Below are 18,493 nucleotides of genomic sequence, written 5' to 3' on the forward strand. Positions count from 1 at the left end.
AATTAATAAAAATAAATAAATAAATAAATAAAATATCTTCAGGATATGCCCTACATTTGCAATTTAGCCTTTTGAGATCTGACCATTGTTGTCTTCTTCAGATTATTCTCTTTTAATCCTCCCTCTCCCTCTCTCCTCTTCCCTTTCTCTTCTTCCCTCTCGCTTTTCCCTCTCTTATCTCTCACCTCTCTCTCTCTCTCTCTCTCTCTCTCTCTCTCTCTCTCTCTCTCTCTCTCTCTCTCTCTCTCTCTCTCTCTCTCTCTCTCTCTCTCTCTCTCTCTCTCTCTCTCTCTCTCTCTCTCTCTCTCTCTCTCTCTCTCTCTCTCTCTCTCTCTCTCTCTCTCTCTCTCTCTCTCTCTCTCTCTCTCTCTCTCTCTCTCTCTCTCTCTCTCTCTCTCTCTCTCTCTCTCTCTCTCTCTCTCTCTCTCTCTCTCTCTCTCTGTCTCTCTCTTTCTCTCTCTCTCTCTCACACATACACACACAATTCTCCAGCCAACTCCCTAAACCCAATACTTCCTCTTGCCACTGGCCCTTACCACATGCTATCTCCTGTGGCTTGACCTCTTTACCAGATCCCCTTTGCCCCTTTTAGTTTGCTGCCCCATCTACAGCACACATATCACCTCCTCTAACAAGTCTCGGCTGTACCTTCCCTCCACCTGGCCCCTCCCCATTCATGCTTCCATGGTGCCTGTGCTTCTTGGTCATAGAATTTGCCACACTGTACTGCAGCTGCCTGCTTACTTCTCCTTCTCCTCCACCAGGCTATAAGCACTGGGAATACTGGGAATGGGTCTGCTTTACTAATCATTGAATTTCTAGCTGGAGCATAGCAGCTGCTCCAACTATGTGCTAAATGAATGAATGAGTGGATAAATTTACAGCTTTAAGAGTTTCACATGGAAAAGAGTACAAACTCTAATTCTTTTGCCTGTAGTCAGAATGGATTGAATGTTGTTACTATTAAAAATGAAGCACCACAGCCCCTGAAAGGCTGCCAGAATTCAGGTGTTCACCTGAGGTCAGCCTGTGCTCTCATTCATAACCTGAGACAACATGAAGGCAACCTGAGGTGTCACGTCTTATACTCACCTGGGTGAATCAGGCAGGAGTCGCACTCATTCTCCTCGTTCCTGCAGCAAGGGATGGTATAGCCCACGACTTCCTTCTTCCCGGGGCAGACGCACTCTATCTGGTCGTACTCACAGCACTCTCGACACATGATATTCCACTCTGCCCCGGGGCAGGCTTCGTTGATGACCGTGTACTCTGAAAGAGAAACCCAGCAGGTGAGGACCCGGGTACTGGCAGGAAGGGGGCTGGCCCATAAGCCACGGATACTGTACTGCTCAGAAGCAACCTCGCTTAGAAATGTGCTGCTCTGCCTGACAGAGAAGACCCAAGTGAATTCTTCCTGGACTAGAGTCTCCAAAGTGGGGTGGCCTACCTTCAAGGGTGCTGAAGACCATCCATCCTTGGGGATACAGATGCACTATGTTAAGACTGCTCATTTTTATTTCTTAATCATTAAAAAAAGAAAGGAAGGAAATCATGCTCTACCAATATATAATCTAAGTGGCTTGACAGTAGATGCATATACAATTTATAAACAAGTGTCCATCTCTTGGGGATCCACATCCATTTCTATTTTTGTTGGGGTACATCAAGCTATGCTTGCGGCTACCTAAGCTGTGTACAGCACAACTCCAGGGGGAGCCATTCAACTGCACAACCGTATAGCCCAGCCCAGGAAGGTGGGCCATCCAAAAACTTTGGAGAACATTCTCTAGACTAGGCCATTCAAGTGGAAGGCCGATTGCCAAGTAGAGGCTAGGTCATTTCCTCCAAATTTGGCTCCTCAATTTCACAGCATGCCTTTTTCATGGTATCTTCAGAGCTAAAACCAGGAAAGACAAAAAGTACCTTAATTAGTATGTTTGGGAGAATTTCAATGTTTTACAAGGGTGAACTCATTAGCAGAACCTCATTCAGTTCCCAAATACAACTGAGAGTTCTTTCCCGTGAGAAAAAAAGTATTCCTTCTGGGTGGGATTTTTTTTCCTCTTCCTTTTCTTCTTTAAATATACCATAAGCAAGTGAAAAATAAAAATTGTCTGGAAAAATCTACAAGACGAATCACTCCAGACATGCCAACAGGAACTCGGGGTAAGAAACAGAGCTTCTAACCTTAATTTGCTTTTCTTTTTTCCCCACTCTCCATTTCTAAAACTTTTGCACAAAGGTGACAATTGAAGCCTAAAGGGACGAGATATTTGGGGAAGAAAATGGATCTGGGCAAGGTCACAGTAAAACCTTCTCTAGAAACCCTAGGCAGGGATCCCCAAGATGCTTTGTGGACCCACACAAATCCATTCTAGCATCTGTGATGGCTTCTAAAAGTCTTAAGCCTCACAGTTCAGTTTTAAATTTTCCTCCCCAAAATTTGGAGACCTGACATAGGTCTGACCACTCTTAATTGGCCAAATAGAACCATATAAAGAAGCTATCCAAACTCTAAAATCTGTTCTACAACTAAATACTGTGATGTGCTTTGAAATTCATTGCTTTTTTGGACATACATCATTTTTACAAAAAAGAAAGAAAAAAGTCTATTGTGTTGATAAATGCACAACTAAATGATAATATTGTGAACTGCTGATTCTACACTTTGGATAATTACATGGTATGTGAATATATACGAAAATAAGTAAATAAATAAATAAAAACCTCAGGTCAAAAGAACATTCCAGAATCATAGAAAGTAAGCATTTGCACAACAAGGAACAGTCTTTAAATTGAATATATTTAGTTTTATGGAAATTTTACTTTTTGATGGCTGGATAACCTTAGCTAAATTACTTTACTCTCTCCCAGCCTCAGTTTGCTATATAGTAAAATGAGTACATTTTACTTAACTTACAAGCCTGTTGAAAAGACCAGATCTAGCTATGATTATGTACATAAAAACTTAATACTATGCCTGGATTATAAGCAAATCCAATACTGAATAGCTTTAAAGAAAACAATGACACAGAACATCCACATTTCTTAAGGAGCTTGTAAAAAAGAACAATGTCTATTGGATCATATCAGTTTCTTAGTTAAAATGTTCCAATAGCTTCCCACTGCACAGAGAAAAAAACTCAAATATTCTGCCACGGCCCACAAGATCTTTGAGATTCTGCTCCCTGACAACCCCTCCAATCTTTTCTTGCCCACTCCTTCCCACCTTCTATGGGTTTCTCAAACCACCCAACTCTTACCCACCTCAGGGCCTTCACACTTGCTTTTCCCACTGCTTGTCTCAATCTTTAGGTCTTAGTGCAAATGATATCTCTTCAGAGAGGTCTCCACTGGCCTTTCCATCTGAAGTACATACCTCCGGCCACACCATCAGCAATAATCTCTATTGTAGCATCTCGTTTACTTCCTTGCATAGCCTTTATTACAGTTCAGAACCACATTCTCTGTTTTCATTTGCTTGTTTATTGTCTGTGTCCCTTAAATGACCAAAAGCTAGTAGAACCCCACATAACTTGTTCACTTCTCCTAGGAGAGGACCTGGCAAACAAGACGGGTTCCACAAATACCCGTTGAATGAATCTAGCTTCAACTCCAGAGCCACCCTCCTTTCAGGAGCCAAATGTTACAATCCAGTGGGTCTGCTTCACCCCTAATTGACAGAGGTTGGAGCTGGGAACTGTCCCCTCCCTTCGCAGAGTGCCTGGGACTGTCCATCTAGGTTATCTGCTATGGGTCCATATTCCTCAACTCCTGCCCCCACTTCCTCCAGCCTCATGTTCTCTCCCACTCTCTGAACAGCAAATATGCCTTTGAGGCAGAGCATCCTCATCTCACACCTTCCCTGTAGTCACCCCGGGGCAAGTACTATATCCTTCTAGGTTTTCTAAGAATTCACTAATACTAATAATCCCTGGGGAGCCCTGACAAGAGGAAACTCATTTGCAGTTTTTATAAGACTTTGTACTTAAAGGCCAGCTAAGATGTCCTCGACTCCAGTAGCTTGCAAAGCTTTCTTACCCCTAGGAAGCAAGTTTGTCCACCTCGGCCCAGCCCTGGAATTCTGGGACTTCCCCTTTACCCCGGAATTAATTCCCTAAAAAAAACTTTCTTGGCATTACTCTTTGCCTCAGTGAGCAAGCCCACCTCTGCCCTCCATCACTCATTATACTAACTTTATAGGTAAGGTGGTACCATGGTTTCACAGAATCATAGACCAGAGTGCTCTACCACCTTGGGCAGAGGGAACGATCCCAGAGGAAGTCCACTTACATTCTTCCCATCAGGACAAATCACTCCTTTTCAAGGACTCTGTGTCCTAAAAAGAAAGGTTCACCCACAGCAAATCATTTAGCCACTCTATGCCTCACTTTCCCCACTGAGTATAGTGCCCAGAGAGTGGATGAAATGATGAATTCATTCTTTCATTTACGGAATGAAAATACTGAAATTGAGTTGACTCTGTCCCAGGCAGGAGGCTGGGTGCTGGGATACAGCAGAGAGAAAAATGGACAGCATCCCTGCCCTCAGGAAGCCCACAGTTTAGTAGAGGATAAGACATTAATCAAAGGACCCCACAAATATATCATCACCAACTGTGATAAAGGAAATCTAGAATGCTTTGAGAATGAATGAATGGCCATGAAGGAACATTAGCACCACATCTACAGACTTCACAGGATTGAGGGGGGTTGAGCACTTCGCAAAGATAAGGCAACTTCCCAGGAATATGGCGGTGATGGGTGGAGGGGCTGATTTTTATCATTTGTTCCCCTTTGGTCTGGCAAGTCCACCACCCCTAATTCTCTCCCAGTATGAGCCAAGAAAGGAAAATGCCTACAAAACACACATGTAAACATTAAATATATAAGTGAAACATCCTATGAGAAATATTTAGGGTGGGCCACGGTGGCTCAGCAGGTAAGAGTGCTTGCCTGCCATGCCTGAGGACCCGGGTTCGATTTCCGATGCCTGCCCATGCAAAAAAAAAAAAAAAAAAAAATTTAAAGTTGATCCACTGAAGAGATTAAAAGACACAAGCAGTCTTCTGGATTTTCCCCTCCATTTGCTAGAATTACATTTAAGAAGAAAGGCCGCATGGTTATTTGGCTTCAGCTGCTCAAATTTCGGGGAATTTCAGTATGGCTCTGAGGGCTATTTCCAGAAATACGATTTAGAGACATAGCAGTAGAAGTTTCAGAATGTTTTCATAAGTATGCTGGAGCACCGTAGCATATCTTTAGCTAAGGTGCTTCTATATCCTTTATGTATTTTAATTTCAAAATGACCCGTGAGGTGAGTAATACGTTTACTTTTAAGTCATCTAGTTCAACTCCTAATTTTACCAGTGAGAAAAAAGGCTCAAGAGGGAAAAGCTGATTTTGTCTACTGACTCAAAAAGAAAAGACAAAAAAAACTGTTTTAAGGAATTAATTCTGGGGGAAATAGAGGCCCACAGAATCCCAGAACTAGGCAGGAAGTAAACAAGTCTGTTGCTTGAGTCAAGGAAACCTTGCTTTGCCTTCCATGTTTAAGTACAGTTTTATAAAAGCTTTGATTAGTTTCATCCTGTCAGGGCTTTCTTTCCAGGGAATAAAATGAGGAAATGAAGCGCAACCTATTATGAACATCTTGCATTAGTGTGGTGCATTTGCTCCAATTCATGAACATTTTAATAATTGTACTATTAACTGTAGTCCATTGTTTGCAACAGGGTTCACTGTTTGTGTTGTACAGTCCTACGTTTTTTGCTCTTAGGAGCATATATGCAACCTTAAATTTCCCCTTTTAGTCATATCCAGATAGATAAGTCAGTGCTGTTAATTACATTCGCAAGGTTGTGCTACCCTCACCACCATCCTTTGCCAAAACTTTTTCATCAAGTCAAACAGAAACTCTGTACAATTTAAACATCAACTCCTCATTCCCTACCACCAAGCTGGCCCCTGGTAGACTATATTCTAGTCTCTGACCCCATTCTGATTATTTCATATTTGTGAAGTTACACAATATCTGTCCTTTGTGTCTGTGTTATTTTACTCAACATGTCATCTTCAGGGTTCATCCACACCATCTTTGCGACTTTCTCAATATTTGCTCATCCTGATTAAACAGCAGGGGGGCACTTCAACCCAAGAGATAATTATGTAGTAATTTAAAATCACGTGTGTTTGTCAAGGGAAAACGCCCATGACGTAAGTAAAGAAATAAAGCAATTTCTCATACAAAATATGTTGCCAATTTTGAGAGGCAAAAAAACTCTTGTTGAACTAATGTATGAATGACTGAATGAGCAAACGAAAATACGTTGGCTGTTGTTGTGCCTGTCGTCGGCATCATCATCATTTTGCAGAGCCTCCCCTCCCCAGCCTGCCAGCTTGCTTTAAGACTCTGCGGTACTGATCCCCGTCCACCACGGACAGACGGACAGACCTAACCCCTGGCCCAGCGGGGCTGAACTCTGAAGAATGGCAGGAGGAGCTCCTTAGCAGCGTCTCCAAAAGCGCCGTTTCCAACCCTATACTTTGAGGCCATATACTGACATTATGGCTGTCCAGGTGGATCTGAAAGGATCTGAGGACACTCCATGAAAAACAAAGGTCAGCCTGTTCCACACCTGATGAAAGCTCAGCTCCCAGACTAAAGGCCCGGGCTGAGACCACCCCAGGAGGTGGCAAAGAAAGGCCCTTTGATTCTGTGTCCGCTCCACCCAGGTGTTAGAACCAGCCTCCAGGAGTCTTAGAGCTTTCCCATCGAACCACATGGAATTCAAATTTCTACTGAGTTTTCGTTTAGTTCAGTTCTGTTTTTACTGTCTTGCCATTTCATAAACCTTCTGAGACCGAGGGAGGAAAACAGACATCTGAATCAGAGAGATCTATGATGAGGAAGCTTGGACACCTCACTCATCCCCACCCACTCCTGCCCCCCACCGCCCCCGCCTCCTCCACGCCATGGGAGCTCCCCGTATTGACATCTAACCAGCACTCACACCCCTGCAGCTGGAAGGTCTGGCTGCTGGCGCCAGGGGGACGATGACAGGCAGGCAAAGCCCAGCAGGGATGAGGAGACCGTGACTCGTGGGAGATGGAATGCTCACCAGGGGCCCTTGGTGACGCCACCTCTTGCCCTGAGCTTTTGAGAGCCAGCCTGTCACCAAGCGACCCTCAGCCACAGCCTGGCTGGGTCCCTAACCTCAGTCACCTCTGTCTTGCCCTTCTCACAGCTCGTCTTGTTAAAGGAGAGGTTGATAGCTAGAGCGCCAAGGATTTCATCAACTCCTTTGGGTAACAGGAGTAAGAAAACGTTCAGTGACCTCTCTGGGAACCTGGCTTTTAGGATCATTTATATTTGGGGTGAGGGGGCAGGGGACATAGGGGAACAAAAATCAATCTGTCCATTTCTTTCTCTCCTCATTCTTTATTAAGCATTCTGACTACACTGTGACTTTTCATTAATTCTCTACTCCCTAAACCCTTGGAACAATCCCAGCTCATTTAATCCTCATAATCACCCTTCAAAGTAGGTAATTACGTTTTACATTTATCTTATGAGGAGACTGAGGAACAGAGAAGGTAATAAACTGCCCCAGGTCACTCAGCTTTTAGGTGAAAGAAGAAAGATGTGAACTTAGCTTCTTGTTCTTTGCAAACATGATTCTTGACTCTTGAGAATTCATATTTCCAACTTTGCAGATTAAGAAGAGGGGTGCAACCAAAACCATTCCTGCGAATCCTAAAGAACACCTAAGATTCTACAAAGGTTCCATGCACTCGGGTACCTTTCCAGAAACCTACAATATCCAGATGGGGCCCTGGACCAGATAAGTCCTGAAATACAGAGAGGCCAGCCTTTCCAGAATATCAGCTAGTTCCATCCCCCTATCCCATATTATCGGCAGCCCCTTTCAATATGAAAAAGTTAGAATTGGCATAGCCCAAATGCCTCTGAAGAGTGGAAGAAAGATCAAAGGTGATGGTGGAGTTATACAGAGAAGGTCAGGTTTAACAAATGAGTATGATGGCTGAATCATTATATTGATATTTCTTTTAGTCTCAGTACCTTAGAGCAGCTAGAAATAAAAACCTAAAATTGTGGAATCGTAATCCATACCAAACTCTGAAATCTGTTCTATAACTAATTGTTGTGATGTACTTTGAAATTTATTGCTTTTTTGTAGATATATGTTATTTTTCACACACACAAAAAAAAAGAATAAAAGAGAGGGAAGAGTATAACACAGAAGATAGGATTTAACAAATGAATATGATTGCTGAATCAATATATTGATATTTCTTTTGGTCTCCAATGTCTTGGAGCAGTTAAGGAAAAAAATGAAATATTGTGGAACAGTAGTCCATACCGAATTTTAAAATCTGTTCTATAATTACTTGTTAAAATGTACTTAGAAATGTATTGCCTTTTTGTATATACACTATATTTCACAGTTTTAAAAATTTTTTTAAAAAAGGTACAATTACATTTAAAAAAAAAAAGGGGGGTGCAGCATTGGTGATGTGTATGGACTTGGGAATCAGACTGCCCAAAATTGAATCCTTCCTCCATCAGTTACTAGGTGGTCTGTTTTCTCATCTGTGATGCGTGGATAATAATAGTATTCTTCATGATTGTGATGAGAAATAAAAGCGCTAATGAAAGTGGACTAGTGTATATGCTCTGGGTCATATCAATAGTGCATCCAGGTCAGGGCTCTGCTTCTAATAGCGACTCCAAAGGAAAGCTAAGGGGAGACATTGCTATAATTTGAAATCACTGCAAAAGGTTGATTAAAAATCTATCTCACATAACACTAATGGCAAACACCTTTGCAGCATTTTCTGTATGCCAGACACTGGTCTGGGTTCTTCAGCTCTACTAATTTATTTAATGCCCATAAGAATCCCATAATCTAGGGACAATTAATACACCCATTTTACAGATGCGGAAACTGAGGTACAGATAGGTTAACTGCCTTGCCCAAGATCACACAGAGACAGAATTCAAAGCTGGGCTCTGTGGCTCCAGAGTCAGAGCACTGAATCAACTGGTAGTTCTGGCTCTCAGATGCATCACCAACAGTTCTGAAAGGCAACAAAACAATAAACATTGTGCCATTTTGAAGCCGGTGTGTACTCCAGAAAAACCACATTCTTTAATCCTCATTCAACTTTGCTGGGTGGGACCTTTTTTATTGTTTCCATGGAGATGTGGCCCACCCAATTGTGGCTGGTGACTTTTGATTAGATGGTTTCCATGGAGATGTGTCTCCATCCACTCAAGGTGGGTTGCTTACTGGAGCTCTTTAAGAGGGAACCATTTTGGAAAAAGCTTCAGGGCCAACACAGCCCATGCAGCCAGAAAACTTTGGACATGCAGAAAGAAAATGCCCCCAGGGAAGTCTTATGAGATGAGAAGAAAAAGCTAGCAGACATTGCAAGTACCTTTCCAGCTGACAGAGGTGTTCCTGACCCATCGACCTTACTTAAATCAAGATATCTTTCCCTGGATGCCTTAGTTTGGACATTTTCATAGCCTTAGAACTGTAAATTTGTAACTTAATAAATTCCCCTTTTTAAAAGCCATTCTGTTTTTGGTATATTGTTTGGACATTTCATAACCTAATAATTCCCCTTTTTAAAAGCCATTTTGTTTCTGGAATATTGTATTCTTGCAGCTTTTACAAATTAAAACAAACATTGAGAACTTTTCATGAGCCAGGTAGAGTCTGAGTGCTTTCATGTGTTATTTCATTTAGACCTTACAGTGTCATTATAATCACACATTTTGAGGAAATGGAGGCTCCAAAAGATTAAACACTTTGATCAGGATTACATAGTAAGTAGCAGAGCTGGGACTCAGTCTAGTGCATCAAAAACCCACTTTTCTCATCTACTACACACTCCCCAGACCTTCTTTACTAAAACCACCTGGGATGCTTATTAAAAAGCCTGATTCCTGAACACAAATCCAGACCGATTCCCTCAGAATATTGGGGGTGGAGCTCAAGTCTCTGCCTTTCAAACAAGCTTATGGCTTTGAGAATCTCTTCCCCATATTATGCTACTCTCACTCTTTTTAGGAAATGTGTTCCCCCCCACCCCCAAATTCACCCTTCCTCTATCCCATGTATGGCTATTCTCCCTTCCCTCTTGTCTAAAGATCAAGGATAATAACCTTGACTGTCAACTGGTCTTGAAAGAGACTTCTGACCTTCTGAATTGTTCTCTGGGTCAGGGTCCATGAAATCTACCCCCCTTTTATGCTCTGGACAAGACATTCTGTCACAGCATTTCTCTTAAGCCTCAAGAGGATAGAAGTAAAAGGATGGGATTCTTGGCATCATTGCAGCTGAAGAAGGCAATGGGCATAACGGGCTTTGGAAGGAAAAAAATGCATACTTGTCATAGATTACCATTATTCTCTGCAGGACAAAAATCCATCACAACTTTGGCTAAGACACAAATGGCTAAGGAAGCAAAGGGAATGAGCAATAACGTCTCCTCCAGAGACCCGCACGTACATGGAATTTTCAAGCAATCTGGGTTTTCCTTTCCCCTTGCTTCTATATTTCCTGGTCTCTCTTCTCCACATTTCCTGGTCTCCCTTCAGACACCATGAAACAAGACATACCTCACCCTCCTGCTGCTTGTCTTTAGAAAAAGAAATTCCACATCCTTAGTCAAAGGGAACAAAACCCAAACTCTAGCATCTTGGATTATCCTTGACAACGATGGTGCTGAAAATCCTAAAGGACAGCTCCTTCTGGGTTATTTCAAACATGGAAATTATGAGCTAAATCAATCTTAATTTTTATCAGCATTGTTTCCTGAAAAAAAATAATTTAATAATACATCTCAAAGTACTTGGCAATAGAACTCAGCAAGCATTAGATCAATTCAAGTATTAGAATGGCTATATGGAAAACAATGAAATTTAAGCTGCTCCCTAAAAATCCAATCTGGATTTCCCCAGACCCAGGAACTCCACTACCCCACCTGCTCTCCATCTTCCATACATCAAAACATTCTTTCTGAATCAGAGCTCATCAGGACTACAGGGGGTTTTGCTGTGTCACCACCCACCTCTCTGCTAAAAGCTTCCAAAATGAGTGTTGCTGTCTTCACAACCAGGTTCATTGAAGGAAGCTGAATTTTCCCCTCCACCAAAGGCAGCTGCTCAACAAGAGGTGTTGGGTGAGGAGGGACATCGCGCGAGGGTGATGCATTTGTAATGGTATGTCCGATGGCTCCCTGAGCCGGGAGCTGGCAGCAGCTTCAGACAGGCTAGCCCTTGTTATAGTTACCTACCCTGGCATTGCAAGCTAGAACAAGATGAAGGAGAACTTCTTTTTGACTGAGGATTCATGGCTGGCTCCACCCTTGAATCACAATGCGGCCATGAGCTCAGCTTCAGACTACACACACAGACTTTGAAGGGGTCCTCTGTATTGGGAGGCAAAGTCATTGACCCAGCGCCATCTGCTCTGCAAGGCACTGTCTCCTCAGTCCTGCAAGAACCTGCCATCGGCCCTAACTCACATGTGGAGATTAAGGAATGGCATGAGGAAGGGATTTGTCCTAAGGCTGGAAGATCGGGGCCTGATAAAACCAAGGAGAGAAAGCAAGTCTCAAGAGGCTTGTGTGTGGTGCAGCTTTAAGGATGTTTTTTTTTCTGACAGAGTCACAAATGAATAGAATGGGTTTATAAAATAAGGTGAGCCTCAAGAGGCCCGCATAGCTTCCAGCCTCCTATTTATGAAAACACCCAGTATAGCTCCTTCTCAATTCCTTGTGAAACTTGCAGTAATAGGAAAAACATAAGGAGGCAGGAAAGGAAAAGATTCTATGGCACTTCATTTTTGCCAGGTACTACATTAAGCATGTAAAATGGCTCCTCTCATTCAACCATTTGAATGACTGTTATCCTTTGTGGACAGATGGAGAGGTGATATGGCTATATTTTAGGGGTTAACTTGCCCAAGAAAAATAACCATAAATGATGGAGCCAGGATTCAAAACCTGGCCATTTTCAAAATGACAATACTCTATACCACCACCACATATGCATTCCTATTTATACACATAAATAACATACATATACCCATCCACATCTGTGCTTTTTTCCGCCTGTGTGCATTCATATGCAAACTTGAACACATCCATACCAAGACGTCTATATCAAAGATCAATCCCATAAATAGGGTGAGTGGGGCTGTGTGGTAATTAGATTCAGTTGTCAACTTGGCCAGGTGAGCGTACCTAGTTTTGTTGCTACGGACATGAGCCAATGGTACGTGAACCTCATCTGTTGCTGATTTACATCTGCAGTCAGCTAGGAAGCGTGCCTGCTGCAATGAAGGACGTTTGACTTAATTGTCTGGTGCTTAAATGAGAGGCTGCAATGTAGCGCAGCCTAAGCAGCTTGGCATTCCTCATCTCAGCACTCGCAGCTCAGCCCAGGCCTTTGGAGATGCAGAAAGAAGTTACCTTGGGGAAAGTTGTTGGAACCCAGGGGCCTGGAGAGAAGACCAGCAGAGACCATCCTGTGCCTTCCCGTGTAAGAAAGAACCTCAGTGGAAAGTTAGCTGCCTTTCCTCTGAAGAACTAACAAAATAAATCCCCCTTTATTAAATGCCAATCTGTCCCTGGTGCGTTGCATTCTGGCAGCTAGCAAACTAGAACAGGCTGAATCTTGACTGAGAAGACCATGTGTCGCTGCAAACCTCCTAGGAAGGATGCCCTTTAACGGAACAGTTGGTTTTATTCCTCACCCCTTGCCACTGCAGTCATCCACTCTGGAACAAGTCTGGGCAGAGAGAAAAGGCAATGCCAGGGCCAAGGGAGATCCCGTGGTGCATGACAACAAGAACATTTAGCAGAGACAGGAAAAAAGCAGGTCCCAGAAACAGCAAACAAAAGGTTGATGAATAGCTCAAACTTGCAAGCTGTCTCTATAGGGGTACAGGCCCAGTGCAAAGAGCCCAGAACATTTCAAGGTTGTGAAATCAGGGTCACAGTAACTGAACTATACCAGAAGTGGAAAACATGAGGGTAAATACCAAGAGTTTGGAGAGAAGGTTTGTTTGTGGGTGTGCGGGTGTGTTTGTATGTGGGAGTAGGGGAAGAGTGGGTGATTAATTGATGAGGAATGGCCCTTGGACTCAATACCCCTAGTGATGAGAAGGAAGCTCAAACATTCTCCTTATTTTTAAAGAGGAGACAGCTAGGCTGGCACTTAGGATACATTCTAGTTAGGAAACCAAGTCACAGCTCTTAGCACTCCCCAGATCTGCCTCACCATGGGCACTCATCAATCAGATGTGCGCCCCAGTTTGCCAGAGATCTCATACCAACATATTACTTTAAACAACTTGAATACAGGAAAGGAGTTTTCTCAGTCGACCATGCTGGCCGGTGCTGGTAACTACTCTCACAGCAACGTGGACACGTCATCATTTCCATGATTCTTTCAACATCTCAGCAAATGTGACATGACGAGGATGTCAGATTTCCTGCCGGTACCTCAGCAAAGGACTGGAGAGAAGCCCATGCTTTACAGCCTTTCAAATTCCCTTCTTATCCTGTCCTCTGTAATGGTGCGATATCCTTAAATGTTTTATTCATTACGGGCAAGAGATCATAGTTTTCCAAACTGTCGTCCATGGAACACTAATTCCACAGGATGGTATAAGATATTATATGAGAAAACGTTTCTTTTCCCAGGGTTCTATCTGAGGCAAAATTTCACTCACTGAGTTTATTTTTCAGAAACTTAAAATCTCCGGATTGTCCTAGGTCAGATAAGCCCTGAAACCCAGAGGCACCAGTCTCTCCAAAAATATCAACTAGTTGCAGCCCCCTACACCTCTTTTCAACATGAAGAAGTTAGAATGGTCATCGCCTAAATAGCCCTGAAGATTGGGAGAAGGTTCAAACTGGAGGGAAGAGTTGTAACAGAGAGATAGGATTGAACAAATGATTTTGACTACTGAATCACTATATTGGTATTTCTTGTCAGTCTCTAGTGCATTAGAACAGCTAGAAGGAAATACCTGAAATTACAGGACTGTAACCCATACCGTACTTTGAAATTTGCTCTATAACTACTTGTAAAACTATACTTTGAATTTTATCACTTTTCTGTATATATGTCATATTTCACAATAAAAAATGCTTTTAAAAAGTTCTTTGGTTAAGCAACCTTGCAAAATACTAAGAGCAGCTTTCTTTATTGCAGGACTTTTCAGACCCTACACTATGCTTTATACATAATCTCCACAATTCTGCAGACTTATCTCATCATCAATTCCATGGATTGCAAACACCTTGAAGAAAAGGACCTATTAATCATCACCTCCTCAGCACCTAGGGTCATGCCTGGCACCTGGTGGTGCTTGAAACAGTTTGCTGGAAGAATACATGACTATGGGCATGGTGAGTCATATAATTCCCAAGGCAAAGGTTATCTGTGGCAAAGACTGATGTTAGAAATGTGTCTTGCTGTGACTTCTGGAGTCTCTATTGCACAGTAAGAGGAATCTACAGGGCCCACCATTGCTGAACATTTTTGGTTATTATAGCTTGTTTCTCATTTCCATAAAGGCTTGAGAAGCTCACCAGTTCTGTTCTCCCAGCAGGTTGGCCAGGGGAGCCAGGCTGCACACGAGGGGGCTGAACACCCATTTGGAAGCAGGCAGTCACCCCCTACCAGAAGGCAGGAAGCCAGACGAAGACCTGAAACAAAGAGTCTTTACCAGGCAGCTAAGTCAAGTCTTCCCTTCTGCTTGCATCCAGGTGAGCCAAGGACACTGGAAAATAAGGGAGTAGATGTTACAGCCAGATTTGTCCTAGGAGGTCTCAGATGTTCTCCACTGGAGACCCCACTACTGTTGACTCCTGAAGGATGATTCCATGACATGAGGGATTAATTGATCACCTTCAAAGGAATCCTATAAATAAAGAGAATTGGACCTGGGTTTTTAAAACTTTTGCACTTTAGCTCCTCGGAGTTCTTTAATAATCCAATAGGTTTAAAGCAAACTGGGCCAATGTCCCCTTCCAACTGGTGGTTTTTCCATTAAGCCAGCTGGAAATTTTTTTTCATCAACCATGAATTTGGCCTATGAGGACAATTGCTGTGTCTCCCCATGAGCTAAGGTTGCCTGAATGCGCTCCTCACTCTGTTCTGGCAGCAGCAGCCCTGGTTTTCCAATCACCCAACAGACTGACCAGACTTCTACTTACACGAATACTTGCTGCCAAACCACTAACTCAGCTCTCTCCAACAGCCAGAACCTCAGAGAGGGCAGCAAGAAAAGATGTGCAGACTGCAGGAAGAAAGGCTTTTCTCCAGCTCCAGAGGCAGAAATAGGTTTCTTCATTTGCTGCTCCGTCAAGAGAGTTGCTTCTCTTAGTCACTGGAGATAAAATCCCAGACATTGGTCTTCAGTAGACAGCAGATCCTCATTCAAGGTCGAAATGAATTGAGTAAAACGCATTCTGGTGTTAATTCAAGGGGAAAAATTCTCCATCCTTTGTGGTCTCTATCGTGTTATGTCAAAAAAGAAAAAAAATACTTCCCCTATTCCTTCCAGACCTGCCCCTTCCATCCAATGACCTAAGAGTTTATACCTTGATGATCTTGACAAATAAATCTATAAAGAAGCAGGGACATAGGGTGTCAGGGCAGACCTGAAATACATCTCATCCTCAGTTGTGTTCCTCTGCAAACAGATGCATGATTTTGATTATAAAAGTTGAGACATGGGGCAAAGTTGTTCTCACTTTCCACACCTAATCAGAATGAGATGGCATGATACTATGGACAGCTATCCCAGAAACTGGGTTTTTTGTCTTCTTAGCACCTCTGTTTTCTCTGGGAGATGGCTCCTCTTGGGTTCCACATGGTCCCACTTGGGCTGATGCTGACCTGCCCTTTCTCCCCTGTCCACTCAGCCTCCACAAAGGTGACCTTGGTCAGGACTGTCTGAGCACCTGGAATGTCTGAGATAATCATGTTTCTTTACTAACACTATGGTCAGGCCAACGCTTTTTAGCTTTCTTTTAACTTTCATCCAAAATACAGCCAGTGGGGCATGGCTAGACCTCCTGCTCACTGTGATAGCATTGTGTAGTGTTCCAAGTTATGTGTTATGGTGTCAGACTATCTGGGTTCGAAACGCAAACATCCAGCAATGGGGCCTGGGACAGTACCAAATCTCTGTCTGCCCAAGATCTTTCATGGGCGACCTGGGGATACTAATAGTAGTACTTGCCTCTAGGTTTATTGTGAAGATTAAATAAATATATGTAGAGCATATAGAAGAGTGCCTGGCATACCCCCAAACTCAATAAATTATTTGAGTGGCCAGACTTAGGAGGCTCCTACTGCTGGTGTTCCCATCATCGAGAATGAATGGGTTCCCCCACCTACTCGCCTCTCAGCCCACCTGGGCTCCGTATCTGTCTCAGATAATTTCAACCTAGAAAAGTAAAGGAGTAGAGGAGCAAGGTATAGTAGAAAGGCACATTACTTGAGAGAACAGAAAGTTTCCAGTCAACTCTAAGTCCTTGCCTTTCTTGAGTTGTTTTATTCACAAGTATGAGGTTTGGTTTGTCCTACATTTTTTACTTCTTTCTCTCCACCATAAATTTAACGCTTTGGCCCAGAACTTGTGATGAATGACAAACAGAATTCCTTAAACATGGACTAGGATTGGAATCTAAGAGACTTTCTGCCACCAATCTGGTAGCCTTCAATGTTCCAGCTGGCCTCTTCTACTCTGGAATTCAGGAACTGGAAAATGTAAACACTCCATTTCCCTCCCCTTTAAAATAAAACAAGGTTGTGGGGAAGGGAGGCTGAGCTCTTGTGATGGTCAAATATCCATTGAGTGAGAATGCCAGGACCTCCCACATAACCTTCCATCATCTATCATAGAAATGGCACTTTTCCCAATTTGCACACCTCCCAAATCAATTGAAGCTTCTAGAGCTGGTCTCAGGGGAAGCAGGTAGAGATATCTGCTCACACATTAGAATTGGTCACCCCCAGTGGGGCATACTGAAATAAGCTTTTGATTTAAAGACAGCCTTTAGCTGTTCAGATTCATTGTCTTGGCCATTTCTATCTAGCCAGTGTAACCCAGATGTAGATAAAATGAAGTCAAACCCCTGATCCATGCTAGTGCCATTCCAAAGTCCTCCCTAAGACTTCAGCATAATTCCAAGGGATTTACAAGCTAGAGGTCACCTCCGCCTCTGGGTTCGTGGCTCCGAAGGTGCAGTCTTTTTCTACAATCTGTTGATCCAGACATAAAACCCAGGCTCTTCCTCAGTTTTCACAAAAAGTTCACTTCCAAGGGCACACTTGAGAGTAAAACATTTTACCAAAGAGTTGGACATCATAGAGAAAAGTGAGATTATGTTCCATAAAATGAACAACTTCAACTATATTAGATGGTCCTGCTTTCAATAACTCCATCAGTCGATCCATCCTTAGGAGTTCACTCACTTGCATTCCTTCTCCACTCCCCAATCCACATTCTAGCCTTCCATCCCCTTCCTTTCACTTTCCTTTCCTGCCTCCTCCTTCTCAGGAACCGGAGACCCAAAACTCAAATGCCAATAGGGCTAGCAGGTAACATCACCATGGGGGTCGAAAAGATGGAGGTGTCAGACCCATAGAGAGGACACAGTTCCCCAAAAGGCATTTAGATTCAAAACATTTTTAAGCACTGTGTCCTACTAAATATTGCAACCTTTTGGCCATAAGGTTGCCACTTTGCAGTACCTTCAGCAAGACTGCCTCCCTCTTTACCACAGCCAGACAAGACAGAGCCAACAGTGACACCAAAACTGGGGCAAGCAGGGCTCTCTCCCCCTTCGTGTGTGTCCCTAAACCATGCCAGGATTAGATGTGCATCAGCATCAGAAATCAGTCTGCTAGATGTAAGTGTTTAAGTCAGCCACATAACAAGTGAGCCTAGACTCAGGAATTAGTCCAGGCTCATCCCAAGCTCCACTCATCAGCCCACATATCCTTGAACAGGTCACGGGCCTTTCTGAACCTCATCTGTAAAACAGGAGTGATAATTCACTTACCTTATTGAGGTGGTCTGAGAATTAACACATGTGAAATATTTAACTCAACAACTGGGCATATCATAAAGACTTATAAAAATCACCTAGCTTTTTAATCTCATCATCCCTTGATATTGAAGGGCTAAGACTAAACGATCTCTCAATTCCCTTCCAGCTCCAAAATTCATGATCCCACCATTGAATTATTTTGCTGTGGAAGAAGCCAGATGCTCTCAGAGTATCTGCTATGGGAACACCCTCTTCATGATCCCCGGAAAAATCCACCCCTGCCAAGAAGGCCCAACTCTCAAAGCTCTCTCCCTGGAATTCGCTAACACATCCCAATAAAAACTAACATCTAATTCCTCTTACTACTCCTTTCCCCCTTGCTT

The 18,493-nt window shown here is 43.0% G+C and overlaps 1 protein-coding gene across 4 annotated transcripts in view; it reads right to left on the bottom strand.

Annotated features, from left to right (window-relative positions):
- PAMR1 (peptidase domain containing associated with muscle regeneration 1) overlaps positions 1 to 18,493 on the bottom strand; it is a 197,865-nt gene that overhangs the window by 68,623 nt on the left and 110,749 nt on the right. For 3 of the 4 annotated variants that reach the window (XM_077114417.1, XM_077114416.1, XM_077114415.1), the window contains exon 2: positions 1,093 to 1,269. In XM_077114417.1, the coding sequence (XP_076970532.1) occupies positions 1,093 to 1,222 (130 nt within the window). In that variant the 5' untranslated portion in view covers positions 1,223 to 1,269. Of the gene's footprint in view, positions 1 to 1,092; positions 1,270 to 14,773; positions 16,899 to 18,493 lie in introns of those variants that run through there. The other variant, XM_077114418.1, reaches the window with a different exon arrangement.

The sequence above is a fragment of the Tamandua tetradactyla genome, chromosome 8 (genome assembly GCF_023851605.1).
Source record: "Tamandua tetradactyla isolate mTamTet1 chromosome 8, mTamTet1.pri, whole genome shotgun sequence".
Lineage (NCBI taxonomy): Eukaryota > Metazoa > Chordata > Mammalia > Pilosa > Myrmecophagidae > Tamandua > Tamandua tetradactyla.